The 18,331-nt window shown below is 39.8% G+C and overlaps 1 protein-coding gene across 6 annotated transcripts in view; it reads right to left on the minus strand.

The window, feature by feature from the left end:
- The window catches only part of GPM6B (glycoprotein M6B), a 154,023-nt gene that overhangs the window by 19,320 nt on the left and 116,372 nt on the right, over nt 1-18,331 (minus strand). Inside the window, exons 1-2 of one of the 6 annotated variants that reach the window (XM_073664631.1) lie at nt 17,774-18,218; nt 12,066-12,179 (exon numbers count right to left, since the gene is read on the minus strand). The exons of 2 other annotated variants lie outside the window; for them this stretch is intronic. In XM_073664631.1, the coding sequence (XP_073520732.1) occupies nt 12,066-12,179; nt 17,774-17,834 (175 nt within the window). In that variant the 5' untranslated portion in view covers nt 17,835-18,218. Of the gene's footprint in view, nt 1-12,065; nt 12,180-17,773; nt 18,219-18,331 lie in introns of those variants that run through there. 3 more of the 6 variants (XM_073664633.1, XM_073664634.1, XM_073664636.1) reach the window with 3 other exon arrangements.

The following is an 18,331-nucleotide window of genomic DNA, read 5'->3' on the forward strand; positions in this document are numbered from 1 at the left end:
ATACGAGGTAAAAATGCCTGAACGGCCTTCAAGGTGTATGTACACTAGAATTTAAGCCTATAAAATAAAATTCTTCAGCGCTCTCAGTATTCAAAAATATAGGCTAGCAGTGTGAGCAGCCTCTTCTTACGTTAGCACCCCTATTATCTCCAGTATTAGATCACAAATCCACTGGAAGCACATTTTCCTACTCATAGACGGAGGGGACTTAGCTTCCTACTGCACTCAGTGTCCTATAAACTTTACAGGCAGGATTCTACCAGTTCAACAAGACTAAAGAAATGAGCCGGGGCATACGTTGTTATACGTGCAATGTGTACGCCCACGTTCATATTCTGGCCATTTCAAACACAAAGCTCAAGAAAATAAAAAAGTAAAAAAACAAAAAATAACAAAATGAGCATATATCCTATAGTAAGTAAATAGTAATAGTACATGTAAATAACATAGGGTACTTAGTTAACACTTTTTTATCAAAAAAAGGTGTACCCAATCGGGACTGTCCTATCCTGTCTCTAGTTAAACCTTACCTTGCATCAGCCGACCTCAATATAGATAAGGGCACAGCAGGACAGAGGCCCCTTTTTGAGCTGGGCATTTCATCTATATAGCTTCCCATGCGCAGGTGTCAACAGTCTGGTCTCTATCCCTTATTCATATTGGGGTCGGATGACAAAATGTAGGGTTTTAATACTAGAGACAGGATAGGACAGTCCCGATTAGGTACACCTTGTCGTGGTAGGATGGCTTTTTAGATCAAAATAGTGTTAAATATGTACTCTATGTTATTTACATGTACTATTACCATTTACTTACTACAGGGTATATGCTCATTTTGTTGTTTGTTTTTTTTCTTGGGTTTTGTCAGTTCAACAAGACTGCAAACATTTTAAATGTACTACAGTGATTACCACCCTATATAAAACAAGTGTGATTTGCTAATTAAATGTATTTAGGAATTTTTTTAATAATGTTTGTTTTTTATCTATTACCAGAGAACCTCTTTAAAATGATTATTGTTTGGCAACCAGAAAAAAATAGCTGCAGACAGAATTTCTACATCCTAAGGAGCAACCCTGTAAGAATAGTACTATAAATACAAACAGTATCCTACTTTTTTGTTCAGTCTCAGGTTAGATAGAGGCAATTTTTTTTACTGTGAAAACAGCAAGCATGATACATTTATTAACTCTTCTTTGCAGCCATGGACTTTTAGCTCAGGAGCCCACATTTCTCATACCCATGAGATTCTCATCAACCAGAGACAGGATCAGTGCCCATGAAAAATAAATGGTTTGCACATGACCAACTGCAGAACTAGGAAGTATTCTGACAGTGTCTTAGCCAGTACAGCCTTTGCCAAAGTTTTGAGACTGACACAAATTTTGCTGTTGACATGATTCATGGTAGCACTCAACTTTTCTTCTCCGGATAATCATTCTTCCACATGCCTCAAACAGTGGACTTCCTTCAAAGAAATATTGTCTGATGAAGAATAGTGATTGGACTGCAATGGGCAAGAGGCTGGGGTAAAGTTCTTTTCTCTGAGAAGAACCCTTCAGACTATTTGAGACATCTAGAAGAATGACTGTCGAGAGAATAAAAAGGTGAGTGCAACCATTTGTCCTGTGTAAAGCATCCTGACACCATTCATACGTGGAGTTGCTTTTCATCCAAGGGAGTCAGTACACCCACAAGTTTGCCTAAAGCCCCCGTCTCACATAGCGAGATCGCTGCTGTGTCACGGTTTTGGTGACGCAACAGCGACCTCACCAGCGATGTCGCTATGTGTGACACTTTGCAACGATCAGGCCCCTGCTGTGAGGTTGCTGATCGCTGCAAAGTGTCCTGGACCATTTTTTGGTCGTTGCTCTCCCGCTGGTCAGCACACATCGCTGTGTGTGACCAGCGGGACAAGCGATCAGGTTGGTAACCATGATAAACATCGGGTTACTAGGGGCACACACGCACCTAGTAACCCGTTGTTTATCATGGTTACCAGCCTGCTAAAGTGATCGGTAACCTCCCGCTCACTGTAGCAGAGTGGTAACCATGATAAACAACGGGTTACTAGGAGCGCGTGTGCCCCTAGTAACCCGATGTTTACCATAGTTACCAGCCTGCTCCTGCTTCAGCAGGCTCGTAACCAGGAGCAGGACATCGTGGAAAGATTCTTTCCACGATGTCGCTGCTCCCCTGATCGTTGGTGAGCCTGCCTGTTTGACAGCTCACCAACGACCACATAGCGACGCAGCAACGATCCCTGACAGGTCGTATCGTTGTCGGGATCGTTGCAGCATCGCTAAGTGTGACGGGGCCTTAAGAAGACCGTCATGAATAAAGAATGGTATCTAAACATCCAAGAGCAACTTCTCTCATCGATCCTAGAGCAATCTGATGATGAACAATGCTTTTCCAGCATGATAGAGCATCATGGCACAAGGCAAAAGTGATAACTAAGTAGCTCATTGAACAAAACAATGAGATTAGGGGTCCTTGGCCAGGAAACTACCCATATCTCATTCCCATTAAGAACCTGAAGTCAATACTCAAAGTGGGTGAACAAACAAAAACACAAATTATGATGAATTCCAAGCACTAATTAGGCAAAAATGAGTGGTCATCAGTCATGATTTGGCCCAAAAGCCAGGCGAATTACAGAAGGCTTGAAAAATAAGAGACAACACATTAAATATGCATAGTCTTTTTGCATAAACTTTATGTATTTCTCAATAAAAGTGTAAAAACATTAAATGCTTATAACTGTATGTCAGCAACCTTAGAAACATCTTAAAGATCTAAAAACACTGAAGGGGTAAAAAAAAAATTGGTTTCAGCTGCTAATTTTTGGGGTCATGAATGTAAAATGCACCAATAATTGCTGAATGGACGTTAAACTACTCCTGATCCCAAAGATCAGGTTTCTTTTACTCATAGTCGTCTCCTATTTATTAAGCCATATGGAAAATCCAGCCCTAACCCTCTAGTTTACCAACTATTTATAGAGAAGACAACCATTAAAGTTACATAAAGGGGCATAACAAATTGGTGTTGCAAGACCACATTCAAAAGGTCAAAATGACAACAATGGACCCATAACTTACTGCAACATATGTCCACACTCAGCACTGTATGACCATTGGTAGAGAAAGTGTTTACTGGCACAAAATCTGGATTAGAGTCCCAGCCATATAACAAAGCCTGAACATTCAGAAGCCACAAGTTCACAATGCATGCATCACAGCAAGCATGGCTTATACTGCACTACAGTCTTCAAAAGCCCCAGATTACACATATTGCCATTTGCGGATGCCCTCGCCTCTAATACAGCCATCTGGTGTCTAGCAAATGGTACAAATCTGTTTTCAGGACAGAGGTCTTAAATTGCATGGTTTTGCTGAATTATTCATTTTGCAGACTTCATGAACATGCAGAATAGGTTTTTCTTTATTTGTAAAGGGAAATTCCATCTGACTAATATTTCATATGGTGTAAGTGGGTCACTGTACCATTCATTACCACTTCATAAAAAAATGCAGTGTTTCCAAAGAGAATAACACAGGACAATAGACGTCGTTCTCTCTCTGGGCACACAATGTTAGTAGTTCATGGATGGAAACCTCTGACCTAATTAAATGGAAAAAGTATGGGCGCCACATAATAACAACTTTTATTTATATAGTGGCAATATATTCTGCAGAGTTGATCAGGAGACCGAATAAGTACAAAATAACCAAAACAAATTAATATCAACAGTAAGGCAATTAGAGAGGGGACCCTCACAATTTAATGTGGGAAACCACAGTACATAAAAGTTACAAATACCAAATGAAACTTTGTGAGCTAATAAACCTCCCGGGTACATGTATGTAATACCATTTTATGATTTTACATAAGCAATTCCCGCACAATAAACAGTGTGAGTTCTTTCAGAATAGTAATATCTCATTTATGAAGACAGTTGACATGGAGCAGTTAATGGTTTGTGCATTAACACATTTGTGCAGGTCTAGCACACAGACATATCATGATCATTCACCTACCCTTTCTCCGCCTAATCCAATTACTGATCGATTTTATTTGATTCCCTAGATTACCATCTGCTTTTACTTAGCAGTCACTTTGGATACAATTACGGTACTTCAAAACTACTGGCAAAAACCCATCTCTTAATTATTGGTACTTTCCTAAAAAAAAAAAATTAAAAGCCATAAAATTGTATCAATTATAATTCTTCACAATTATACTCATCTAAACTTACACAAAAGAAAAGTCATGTTGGATTTGACAGTTCATCGACCTAGCTCCTGCAGCTTTGCCCCTTTCAGAATATTGTAATCGACACAAATTATGGACAGATATAAAAGATGAAGAAGCCTGAACTAAAACCAGGTGTTTCACTGCACGGACATTATTCATCATAATGCTGTAATGCTGTTATGAAGTATACTCCAAGTTCCTGGAATATATAACATTCCAATACTAAATCTTCCGGGTTTGATACTAGACATGAATGAAATCAAACATTCATCATACGAAAGCTATACTCCATGTCACCGAAGCCCCTGAACACATTATACTAGGCCTCTCATCAGCCAAAAGGATCGTTCAGAATGGTGAATGTATACACAAGGCTAAATGCTCAAAATGTGTCTCGTAGTAATATGGCAGAAAATCAAAAAGACATCTTTCAGAGAGAGTCTCCCTTTGGGATATGTAATCTTGCATTTCCTTGCTAAAAAGATCTGGTGCGACAGGATGGAATAATAAAAGCCAGGACACAACAGCTGTCCCTGGTGACTAGCACCATCTGCTAACCCCTTTCCAACCCCTCTTAGATGCACTACTCCTCTTTCCCGTACAGTGGTTTGTGCTGCTTAATACCATTGTTTGTTCCACTCTGGGGAAAAATAATAATGACCCAGTTACACCCATCAAAAACAGATGAATTAAAAAAAAAAATCATGTGACAATGCCAATAAAGCTCAAATGCAAGAATTAAAAAGGGTACCAATGTGGTCAACAAGATTTGGATCGCAATTTGAAGTCGGAACAAGTTCATCTGAAGATAAATAAGCCCTATTTAGACAGGAATAATCTTATAATGCTGGCAGGGGATAAGATCTGATCATGAACCATTTTTGTAAAATGTATGTATGCTGTATAAACTTTTTATTTATGTTTCACACTAAACCTAGCAGAGCACAAGGTGTGCCGCTGCTTGCAAAAAGCGCTAAAGCCAAGTTCTCACGATGAGTATTTGGTGCATTTTTTTCCCACTGCATATTTTTTGTGCACAAAAAAATCCACAGCTCATTCCAATTCTAGCAAAGTTTATGGCATTTATATTAATTTGAAGCACTTTTTTTTTTCTTTTTACACTGCGGAAATTGACGTGTGCCATTCCAAAACCTGCAACGTCAATTTCTCTCGCAGTTATTATTTATTTTTCACCAAAGATTTAAATGAGATGAGAAAAATTTGCAAATAATAAAACGCGAACGCATTATTACGCCTTTGCAGCAGAAACGCAATAGAAACTCAAGTAATCGGCCCATGACTTTATCACTAAAGTTTTATCAAAGCTAAGGAACAGGAAGTGTCCAAGACGTAGGAGTGTTATTTAAAACAGGACATCAAAAAGAGGTAAGAACCGCAGCTTTAAAAAAAAAAAAAAAAGGGGGGGGGGGGGGGGGACGCGCTAGAAAAGCTAAAATGGAGAAAAAAGAAACCCAATTTAGATAATTCGTGCAAAAATCTGCAGCATCAAAAACGCGCCAAATACCAAGCATGGGAACCCAGCCTACAGAGTTCATTTTGGGGCCAGGGTCTTGGAAAAAAAAGGCCAATTTGTCCTCACTTTTATTGCAAGGGGCAGATAATGGCGTTTCTCTATAGCGTGCACAGTTGTGAATTTATAGCTTGCTTTATGTGATATAATTCACCAAAGTACATGGTCTTCAGGAAAAGTTTTTGAAAAAAAACATTTGTGACTAAAAGGAGAAAATCGACTGCCATCAGCATACGAAATGTAAAATGAGGGGGGAGGGGGGGATTTGAAAAAATTGTGAGGTCCAGGGGTCGAAAATAACCCTGGATATAAACTACACAGCACAAACACATCAATGTCTCTTGCTTTCAAAGACCATTTTGTCCACAGCATCACCAGAACCCTTTTGTTCACCACAGCAGAATAAAAACATTTTTGTCCTCAGGCTTGTGAGCAGCCGTCGCCATAGAAACAAGTTAATAACGGCCCAGCAACTTGCTCAGTGCTGCCTGTGATCCTGGCTGCAAATGTAACACATTCACAGAAGGAGGGCCGGCTAAAACAAGGGCCAACATAATGAAGGGAATCAGTGCAATTTAATATATATATAATAACTATCAGCATCTTTAGCTATGCGGCCTATCAGTGTTTACATGTGACGCGCCCCCTGGGCCATGTTCAGGGGATACCCGGAGCCGGATCTGGGTAGGGGTAGTAGTCCTTGTGGCGGTGACCCGGTCCGTGCCCAGGGTGTCAAACTAAGTGGCAGTCTATGGCAGTAGATGTTAATTTGATCGACTACGCCACCCGTTGAGTGCTGCTTTGAAGCCGCCGCTGCAGAGCAGTCCGCTGAGGCCGGTGGTATATGTGCAGCAGTGATGGTATAACCCCCAACGGGAGGGGTATGGCCTCAGGGCAGCAGGTGTGGATGATGGGTGTAGTTATGTTGTAGAAAGGAGAGTCAGAGACTTGAGGTGCAGTTTCAGGGTTTTTACTCACGGTTGTTCTCTCAGTCACTCTGGCCTTGAGTGACCACCCGAGCCGTGCTGCGTCCACCAGGTCCTGGACTCGGCTAACCCCCAGGCAGTTCTGGAGCGTGGTCCTGAGCTCCCTTCTCCCTCTCTGTCTCTGGCCATTCCCACCAGGGATCCACCTTTGGCCGGCTCCATCGGGTCTCTTAGTGGTCAAACCTCCTCTGGGTTCCCTGACCCTATGCTTGGTGTGCCTTTCTGGTGGATTTGGTGAGGGTCGTGGCAAATCTTGACCACGACCTCCGGTTCCTGGCTGAGGATAAGTGGCCTCCACCAGTTCGGGTTCCGGTACCCGTGTCCGCCAACCCTTCACCCTTTTTGGTCTGATTCTGGGTTCTTAGGGTTCCTTCTGACTCTGCCTCTCTGGGCCTTTCTTCCTCCTCTCTCTCTTCACTGCAGGCTTGGCCCTGGAGCTGGGCCCAGCCGGAGCCACAGCTCCCTGTCAGCCCTCCTGGCTGAGCTCCTCTGCTAAAAAGACCCTGTCCTAAGATGGTGCCCACCATATATACTCCCTCTATGTGTGAGCCCAGGTGACTAGCACCCAATGAGCTCCTAGCTTTACCCAGAGTACTCCCCCTATCTGCCCCTACACTACTGGGATGTTCCACCCCCCTCCCACTCCAGCCAGGGACAGACGCTGTCGTACCTGCACATTTACTTGGTGGGAGTACCGTAGTTCTGTCCCCCGGAAATGGGATGTATGTAGTGCATGCAGCCTACTGAGCTCAGTTCCACACTCCATCCTTACCCGGGAGTGGAATACCACACCTCTGGCTTGAGGTGTAATACCCCTGTAGCAGCCGAATCCTCAGGGTGCTACACATGCACAACACTGTAGGAGGAGAGGACATGTTCTACCCTGTAGCCCTAAAGGATGAGGAAACACTCGCCTTTAAAAATGACAAGCTTATTAAGTGTTCTGTTCACACTACATCTACATCCACTGTCAGGTGTATACACTCAGGAGGTACTTCGCTGACAATACGCACTGTTAAGGAGGAAGCGGAGACATCCGTCCACCATAGGGATCCTTTGTAAAGAAAACGTGTTCTACATGATATACATCTTTGTATAGGAAAGTGCCGTCCGCTGTGCTTTCTTATACATGTATATACCGACAAGACTGAGGCCAAAATAACACACTTTCGGCCTATGTTTGGTGAATGGTTGCCCATGGCGATGTTACAGTACACGCTGAGAAAAGCACCCAAAATTTACTGTAGACAAGGTGCACCCAGACTCGGACTGGCCCACAGGAAAACAGGAGAATCCTCGGGTAGGCCGCCCCTGTGAAGGAGTGCTAATGAGTAGTGCTAGTACCTTTTTGAATTTGTGAATCAAGTGTATCATCTAATCATTCATTAAATCAGCTAATATTACATAGAAGCATAAGTAAATTTGTGTACAGTCATGGCCAAAAGTTTTGAGAATGACACGAAAATTATATTTTCACATGATCTGCTGGCCTCTGGTTTTTATTAGTGTTTGTCTGATGTTTATATCACATACAGAAATATAATTGCAATCATATTATGAGTACCAATAGGTTATATTGACAGTTAGAATGAGTTAATGCAGCAAGTCAATATTTGCAGTGTTGCCCCTTCTTCTTCAAGACCTCTGTAATTCTCCCTGGCATGCTCTCAATCAACTTTTGGACCAAATCCTGACTGATAGCAGTCCATTCTTGCATAATCAATGCTTGCATTTTGCCAGAATTTGTTGGTTTTTGTTTGTCCACCCGTCTCTTGATGATTGACCACAAGTTCTCAATGGGATTAAGATCTGGGGAGTTTCCAGGCCATGGACCCAAAATCTCTATGTTTTGTTCCATGAGCCATTTATTTATCACCTTTGCTTTATGGCTAGGTGCTCCATCATGCTGCAAAAGGCATTTTTGGGCGCCAAACTGCTCTTGGACGGTTGGGAGAAGTTGCTCTTGGAGGACATTCTGGTACCATTCTTTATTCATGGCTGTGTTTTTAGGCAAGACTGTGAGTGAGCCGATTCCCTTGGCTGAGAAGCAACCCCACACATGAATGGTTTCAGGATGCTTTACAGTTGGCATGAGACAAGACTGGTGGTAGCGTTCACCTCTTCTTCTCCGAATAAGCTGTTTTCCAGATGTTCCAAACAATCGAAAAGGGGATTCATCAGAGAAAATGACTTTGCCCCAGTCCTCAGCAGTCCAATCCCTGTACCTTTTGCAGAATATCAGTCGGTCCCTGATGTTTTTTCTGGAGAGAAGTGGCTTCTTTGCTGCCCTCCTTGAAACCAGCCCTGGCTCAAAGAGTCTCCGCCTCACAGTGCGTGCAGAAGCACTCACACCAGCCTGCTGCCATTCCTGAGCAAGCTCGGCACTGCTGGTAGTCCGATCCCGCAGCTGAAACAGTTTTAAGATACGGTCCTGGCGCTTGCTGGTCTTTCTTGGGCGCCCTGGAGCCTTTTTGACAACAATGGAAGCTCTCTCCTTGAAGTTCTTGATGATGCGATAGATTGTTGACTGAGGTGCAATCTTTGTAGCTGCGATATTCTTCCCTGTTAGGCCATTTTTGTGCAGTGCAATGATGGCTGCACGTGTTTCTTTAGAGATAACCATGGTTAACTGAAGAGAAACAATGATACCAAGAACCAGCCTCCTTTTAAAGTGTCCAGTGATGTCATTCTTACTTAATCATGACTGATTGATCGCCAGCCCTGTCCTCATCAACACCCACACCTGTGTTAATGGATCAATCACTAAAACGATGTTAGCTGCTCCTTTTAAGGCAGGACTGCAATGATGTTGAAATGTGTTTTGGGGGTTAAAGTTCATTTTCTGGGCAAATATTGACTTTGCAAGTACAGTAATTGCTGTTAAGCTGATCACTCTTTGACATTCAAGAGTATATGCAAATTGCCATTACAAAAAATGAAGCAGTAAACTTTGGAAAAATTACTATTTGTCTCATTCTCAATACTTTTGGCCATGACTGTACTAAGGTCAAGTTATTTTGCATGTAGCTGAACAGTGGACCCCAAGAATCAATATTACTGTTGGGCCTTAGCCACCCCAGTCAGACACCGAGTGCACCTAGCCTAAAGCATATCAGAGGCAGGCATATGTATTTTTTTTTACTCACTTATATAGCGCCATTAATTCCACAGCACTTCACAGACAATATCAGCATTGTCCCCATTGGTGCTCATAATCTAAATTCCCTATCAGTATGTCTTTGGAGTGTGGGAGGAAACCCACGCAAACACAGGGAGAACAAAAACTCCTTGCAGATGTTGTCCTTGGTGGGATTTGAACACAGGACCCCAGTGCTGCAAAGCTGCAGTGCTAACCACTGAGCCACCTCCCTATATCACTCTGCTTAGGACCAATATCATAGATTCTATATACGGTAGTTATCCCATTTCCCGGGACATCCTACAAGTTTTGACAGACGAGTAGAATTTAATTGCTTCACTGGGCAAAAGGCCAGCACTGTGTAAACTATGTCAGTGGTCAAACCATGGCGCTCTCGATCATTTTCTTTTACATTTTTTAATTTACAAACATTTGGAAAATTAGAAAAACCTTGTCAAAAATTAAAAGGCTGCCATAAGGCAATGCAAACATGAAGTATTCAGTACGGTAATAATGGCAGTTAAAAGGGGGATGAAAAGGAACTCTGGAAACTGTGTACAGTCAAATAGTGAACTCTGTATGGTAAATCAACAGATTACTTTTGTCCAGAGGAGAGGAGATAATTGAAGGTTACTAAACTCAAACCCAAAATATGTTACAAAAGAAAAGGGGCTTTTATGCTAGAATTCTCCAAAACAATGTCCCATGTTAAATGCCACCAATTTGCAATTAAAAGACACTGATTCCCAAACAATTCCTACATTTTAGTACATTTTTTTTTGCAAACCAATAGTACTTTGTTAATGATATTTTTAGCATTAAAATTAGATAAGTGCATTAGAGAAATACTAGAAGTCTTAAATTAAGAACCCCCACCCCATCCCAGAGATTGGCTGTGAATCTAAAATAGAAATGGTTGATCATGTCTGAGTGTCTAAGTATTAGCAGAACCGATTATTGCATATTTATATTTTTACAGTTATCTGCTTTATGTGTCTTATATTGATTACGAAAATGGAATTTTGAGTTGGAGTTCACTAGTTTCCATAAAAGCAAGGAAAACAAAGTTAGACACATTAGCTGTTTTTCGGAGCTACTCTTGGGGGTAGGGTGGGAGACCTCTTTTGCACACACCACCCTACGGCTGTGAAAGTTCTCAAGCCCCATTGTCTCTTCAGATTCTCAGGAAGTGAGACAAGAAGAACTTTTCATATGCAAAGTTGGGTAACTAGTGCACTCCAGAAGAGGAGCGGAGGGGGTATGCATACTATATTGAACCAAAAACAGAGCTACGCCCTCAGTATGTCAAGCAGTGATGAAGGTCACAGCAGGGTAAATAGGAAAGGATGACTGTGAGAACACCTTACAGACCTGGTCGTGAGGAATCAGAATAATCATTTGGTCTTGTTACAGATACACAATTGTGTGACTTCAGGAGCAGATTATTAGCCTGTACCTGCATTACCAGTTGGTACTGACAATTTGCTTATGATAATCATCTTTTCCAATCCTTGGTCATGGCTCCTCAAATCTAAATTACATACATCACTCGAGCTTCGGTCTTAATTCCTTGACATTGCCATCTTAGCAGTTCAATTTGTAGATATCATGCACGATTTTCATATTCAAATCAGATACTATCCAACTGAAGAGGCCACATCAGGTAATGATACTTTCCAAATATACTACAACCCAAGCTGACCTGTGATCCTCATTGCCCAACCTAGGATGACCTGCGTGAGCCACATGCTGCCTGCATATATCTAGATCCTAGGTTTACATAGAAATAATGTAAATTATAATGATGTGTTACTGCTAAATTATATTAATGAACAAATCCTAGTTTTACAAAAAGCAGGGCTGATTATGGAAAATCAGGGGCAATCATTTATAACTGATAAGGAAACGTTCCCATAATGCTGTAATGACATGAACTATAACGGTTAAGATCGCAAACTGCATAATATCTATTTAAGTGCTGAATGAACAACTTCCATTTCAATGAATATAATAATAAGTAGAAGAATCAGTCATCTGTAAGAGACAAATGTAGCTTGGAACGTATTCTAGGTAGACAATAGTGAACAGCAGAGTCTAGTGACTGCTGCACTACATGTGAACTCTGAATCTATCCCATCTCTTTATTTACCTCCAGTACCCAAGGGACTCATACTGCCGCTCATTGTTGGCACTTGCTGTGGCCTTGAACTCCCGTACATCCAGTGGTACCTGCCAATTTCCATTTCTTGTCTGCTGCTGTTCACTGCCAATTTTAGGTGGTAAAAAGTCAGTGTTCTCCTGCATTTTATTTGAAGTCAATTCCACATTTAATCTAGCAAAACTACTGAATGGAAGTTAGTCACAGACATCATCATTCCATTTGCTAGATATGAGAATCTACATGACACAACATATTAAAAAGAGTATGACAAGTAAATCAATTACTAAGACTTCATAAGAGTTAGAAAATGTGGAAGATGGAAGAAACAAATAAAGTGGCTTTGCAATGATTGCAGTAACATTAGCTACAGGATATCTGGTAGATTTACAAAGCATGTGTGGCTCCATTTATAATCACAGACCATTAGGCCTTTCATTGTGAGCAGCACTATGCTTCTATCTAGTGAAGGGTATGAGAATAGTACTTGCTATTTTCCAAGACCACAGGGTTTAGGTCAAGTTCGTCACATCCAAATATCCCAACTTCCAGCAAGTTTAGTGTAAATATTCAGAATTTTCACCAGTTTGTATGGAAATGTTGGACGATCAATATTATAGAGGCTCAAAAACATTTAACACAACTAGTTTATTAAGATTCACAGTAATAGTTATCAATGTTAGGAAGTTTAGCCTTCATTTTCGGAGAGTCATTTAATCTGATAGAATTTCTAATTGCCCAGAAGAACTCAAATCAACAAACAAGATTTCATGCTAGCCAACTCTTCAAGAACGTCCAGAAGACTCCTGAAAATGCGGAAAACTTCCAGATACCCGGAAAGGCTGGCAAATCTTACCATCAATCCCTATTCTTATCTCTCTGTCCCTGCTCTTCCCTCTGCTCTAGGGTGCCAACACAGAAAAGTCTGATGCCAACCAAGCAGCATCAGAACATTGTCTTTGATGGTGCCCAGTAGTAGAGAGAAGAACAGGAGATGAAAAATAACGAAATGTTTGATCTGAGGTCTGTAAGGTGGTAAATTAGAGTCTGGCCAGGGATTTGTAGATACGGGGAGGGGTTCTGGTCTGGGGTCCATATAAGAAACGGTTTGTTCTGTTGTATAGAAGGGTTATGGTCTGGGGTCCATATAAGAAACGGTTTGTTCTGGTGTATGGAGGGGTTATGGTCTGGGGTCTAAATTACATACAAGATGATTCTGGGCTAGGAATTTTGTAAAGTGCACGAGTGAGTTATAGAGTGGGGGATCTGGCCTGAGGTCCCCATCTTTGTGTAGCTATTCTGCAGTATAGTTTATTTATTTTGCACGTCTGTGTAGGTTGGGGGCATGCTTATAAAAGTTATATAACACACTGATGTCGCTTCTTAAAGTTGGTAGGTATGCAAGATCTAGTCATACAGTTCTTCTATCCAAGCAATTGAAACAGTTGGCTCCACTGTAAATCTGTCACCCAATAGATGAACAGCGCACACAGTCCACTGTTAACTTTTTTCCTCAAGTTTAATGATCATCATATAAAACAGACTGGTCATTAGTTTAGTGATTGATTTAGATAAAGAATCTTTCCTGACATCATCTGAAGGAATATTCCATTGTTTGGAGGGTGGTAGACTGTTTGTGATTTCCCTGTAATTATAATTACAGAGTAACCTTGATTTTAATTTTTATATCATAAATCCACAGTACACATGAAAATAAGCATCTATGAAATAGATTTTGTCAAAGTAATTTTCTTCTGTCTCCTCCTGGATAGATCTTTCAAGGATAAAATTTGCATTCAGTGAAGACAGATTACTTACATTAATAAGGTAGGTGTTGAGTGACGACACTTGGAGCTTTTAAAACTATGGTGGGAGAAGCTAGAGGCACACAACAGACATTCTGCTGCAAGTTCTCCTGAACTCCTCTCTCAGTAATGTAATAATCTGTCTTCACTGAATACAGATTTTACCTATGAATTGAGAATTTTGAGAATGATTGATCAGTTCAAGAGGAAAAAGAAGCACATATGTCTAAAAAAGGCTTAATCACAAAGTTTCTTATTTTCACGCATATTATTTAATTATGAAAAAAAAAAATGATGCTTACACTTTAATAAAAATACTATTATTCCTACTGGTATAGAATAAAGCGATAAATACAGGGGTTTATTTTTTGTGATTAATACTAGATAACTTAAGAGAGGATCTGTCATTAGATGTCAGAAGACAAATCATACACATTATTAAATGAATCTCTTAGACCTGATGAGGCTGGTGTATGTACTTATGAAATCCACGTCATAATGGCTGTAGAATCTTTTTTTTTTAAGTTTTCCTTTTTGAAGATAAAATTAGTCCACCTGTAGCGGAACGCATCTTAACACCAGAGATACATAGCCATTCTGATAAGGAATTTCACAGTAAATACACCAGCCTTATCAGGTTTGAGATATCCATCTAATAAAGTACGCCATTTGAATTGTAAAATCCGTTTAATAAGAATACAATGTTCACATTTGGTCATAAGATTGTATTCCAACTTTTTTTCTATAAAGTTTTTTGTTTTTTAAGAAATTCAGTGGAATTGATCTTTTGATGTGCAGGTCTGAGATATTTTATTCAAATTTGTGTATGGTCACTATTATGTCCAAGAAATAAAAGGCGAACAGTCAAACACAGATATCATTCATGGAAATCACTCCATGAGAGAAAGAAGTCATTTTGCCAATGTCCTAATAAAGGCCGGGACATCATCAAAGCTTTGATGCTATGTGGATGGTAAAGTCAGCCACAAGCTTAAGCAGATCAAAAGATTCTGCTGGAATATTGGAATAGAAAGAGAAATTCTTGTTATTTTTGGCATCTACCTTTACTGGTGCCTGGCAATCCGAAAACAGAGCTTTAAGTGAGCAGTAATACTGAACCGTAGCACTCAGCAGCCAGATTCCCAACTTCTTTTGAGAAAAAAAAAATAGCTCGAACTAAAGATCAGCTACATATATTCTATACAGACTTATATTTAATATAGTGATAACATTTTCAAGAAACAAATAAAAGGAAACTAGTGAGAAAAAAAAAAAGAATTGCACTGAACTTCTAGGCAGTGCCACATGAGTTTAGGTGGTTGCCTAGCAACAGAGGCAATAGTGATGGATGTGCCCACTATGCTCAGATGCAGCATGGTCAGCCTGTACACAGTGGGGGTGCTGGGGAGCAGCATTGAAATAGGGAGCTTTAGGGGAGATCTTGCCACAATTGCAATATAAACCACGTTTTAGACGTGGCTTTCAGCCACATGGCAAGATCTGCACCACGATTGTGGTAAAAAGAAATGGTTCCACATAACATGGCAGGTGGACAATATTATAAAACATGCTATGAGGAGTACTGTACAGTCACAATCCAGTGGGTGGAACATAATATATCACCAATTTCATGAACATTCTAGACATAAAAGCCAGATTGGCAGTTAGAAACTAATGTAATAAAAAATTATATTATATCTCAAGAGAATTGTACCAGGAAACATTACATTTCAGAAAACTGTCACATTCCATCTGATACCATTAAAAGGCAAATATCCACATTAAAGAGGTATAGCACTATATAACCAACTACTGTGCACACACATATATGGCTGGATTTAGCACTATTATTTTAAAATAATGCAGCCATCCATCACTATACAATAATAAGAATAATACTTCTAATCTATGGAGTAGTTCACTGTAGACAACATTTTCTACCATTCTGTTTGCAGAATTACACTGTTCTCCCTGAGGACACTACAGCCTCCCAAAAAAATACAATAGCTTGCGCTCCATGCCAAATCTATTTATTATGATGGCCATGCTGGCTAATATTACACATACGCTTTGGGAAAGAGTAATATATTACTTATGATCCCCTTCAACCAATTTGGTGTCACTCAGCAAAAAAAAGATTAATAAGGATATTACTGTGTTTAGAGAAGTTACCAGAATTAGTCAAATAAAACTAATTTTTATTTTTATCAGATTATTTCAACTAGAAGGAAACCGTGATATTTAGTATAGCACAATCATTTTCAGCTTCTATTTTCTCCAAAAACAGGCATACACATCCCAACATGGTCACAGCAACAGATTTACAAATCACATGATTCTACAGAAAAGAAGACTCTCCACAGAAAAGGTTACAGTTTAATACCATAAACAAAACTCATGACTGTCATACATCCTTATAAAAAGTTATTATGTTGTTATAGTCTCAACAGGCATCATAACTGCTGTCTTCCACACATCTGTATCTGCCCTGACCATGAGCAATGGGTATGTCTGTAACCCTGTAAAATCTAAGCCTATGGGCTGCCACTATAGCAGATGCCATGTTTCACTTAGCATTTCATCAATGGCTTGCTCTTCAATTAGGTATTGCTTTTACTAAACAAGAGATGAAGAAAATAACTGCTTGTGTAGTGACAGCAACAGAAATAACTGGAAAACCCAATATTACTTGGCCAGACATAATATTACACTATAGAGAAGAGACCCTAAACTAAACATGATATTTTAGTATAGCTATGGGCAACTACAGATTACTGATAACATGGCGCTTACATGATCAAAGATGGGTATGTTATGATGTATTTCCAATTATTCAGTAGGTGCTTTGGTATTATAGTAATATCAAGTGTGTGTACATATCATGAGATATAGACATATTTTTAATATATCAGATATATAGATATATCTATATATATCTCTCTCTCTCTCTCTCTCTATATATAGTGTATTACACACACACTATATATATATATATATACATATATATATATATATACATATATATATATATATATATATATATATATATACATATATATATATATACATATATATATATATATAACACAGTTATATATTTATTTCTCTCAAGTACTGTTCAATTTTTTATGTTGAAGGATTTTGTTTCAATTACTGTTTTACATTACAATGGGGAAAAAAAAAGGAGACGAGTGATACTTATGTATGATAATATACTACATCTATTTAATTAGTGTAAGTTTTACCGTGGGGCATGATTTATAATAGCATGGTGAAATATTAGCTGTGGTCCCTGAAAAGACTAAATTCTATATCACTGATATGACGTAATTTATTCTAGTACGGATCATGAAGGCACCACGTCCCCCGAGTTGCTAAGAAACCACTTCACTGTGGGGAAAGGATGTTACTTGTATGTATGCTCCAACTGACTCTGGAATAATGGTGACTGGGAGATAACTGAATGTAGCCTTTAACTGCTGCTATAATGTACTCAAAAAGGAAGGATGGAGACATTTATTGGACAGGAAGAGATTTTTTTTTGTTAAATATTTTGCATCCTAAACATGTAAAAATATATACCATAGTAGGCATGTAATAAAAAAATAAAACATTACATAGCTGTTTGTCAAACTACAAATGGAACATACACACTAAATATCTATGTATATACATACCCTTACATTTACACATGTATAGCACTACATTGCAATTTCATTTATGAGGCAGTGACATTTTTTTTCTATAAAGCTATGGAGCTATCTGCAATCAAACAATCCACATTATTTGCAGAAGCCTTATGGAAAAAAGATTAAGGAGAAGCACAGACACATAGGATGAGGTAAGCCTACCGGACTGCCAGTGAAAGACCTAACACAAGAACTCTCTGGGTACCTTTTCTTTCTTGGCTTTGTTCTGTCGTTTCCTCTGCTGCAGTTTCCATGGCTGGCTTCATCCCATACACCAAAAATGCCTTTTAATTCCCCCACCAACAAACACTTTCTCTTGTCTTCCTGTGCTGTGGATTGGTTTCCCTGCCTCCTATTTACAGCTGCAGTGATTGAGTGCTTCTGTTCTGCACTCCACTAGATCACAGCCTCCTCCAAGATGCAGAGTTGTCAGCTCCAATTCTGCTCTCCCTACTGGTTCTCCAAGACTTCTGCCAGAAAACAGTCATACGTCATGCAGGATCCCTTGCGAGAAAATGGCCATTCTGTTCTTGATTGTACCCAGACTTACTGAATGCTGAAGCCAGTGTGAAGAAAAAAATAAATGCCACTCCTCCCCTCTCTAGTGCTCAACCACTCTGTCCCCTTCTCCTCCAAAGCCCCCCTTGTGAAATGCTAATCACCTCTCATCATTTAGGGATACCCACGTGACACCCACCATAGGGATGTATGCGAAGCAGTAAAAGAAGAGTTCCCGTGTTCCACAGCCCTGTGAAGTTGGACA

This window comes from Phyllobates terribilis, unplaced genomic scaffold (genome assembly GCF_046119375.1).
Source record: "Phyllobates terribilis strain yellow unplaced genomic scaffold, ASM4611937v1 Scaffold_2__4_contigs__length_985480577, whole genome shotgun sequence".
In the NCBI taxonomy this organism is placed as follows: Eukaryota; Metazoa; Chordata; class Amphibia; order Anura; family Dendrobatidae; genus Phyllobates; species Phyllobates terribilis.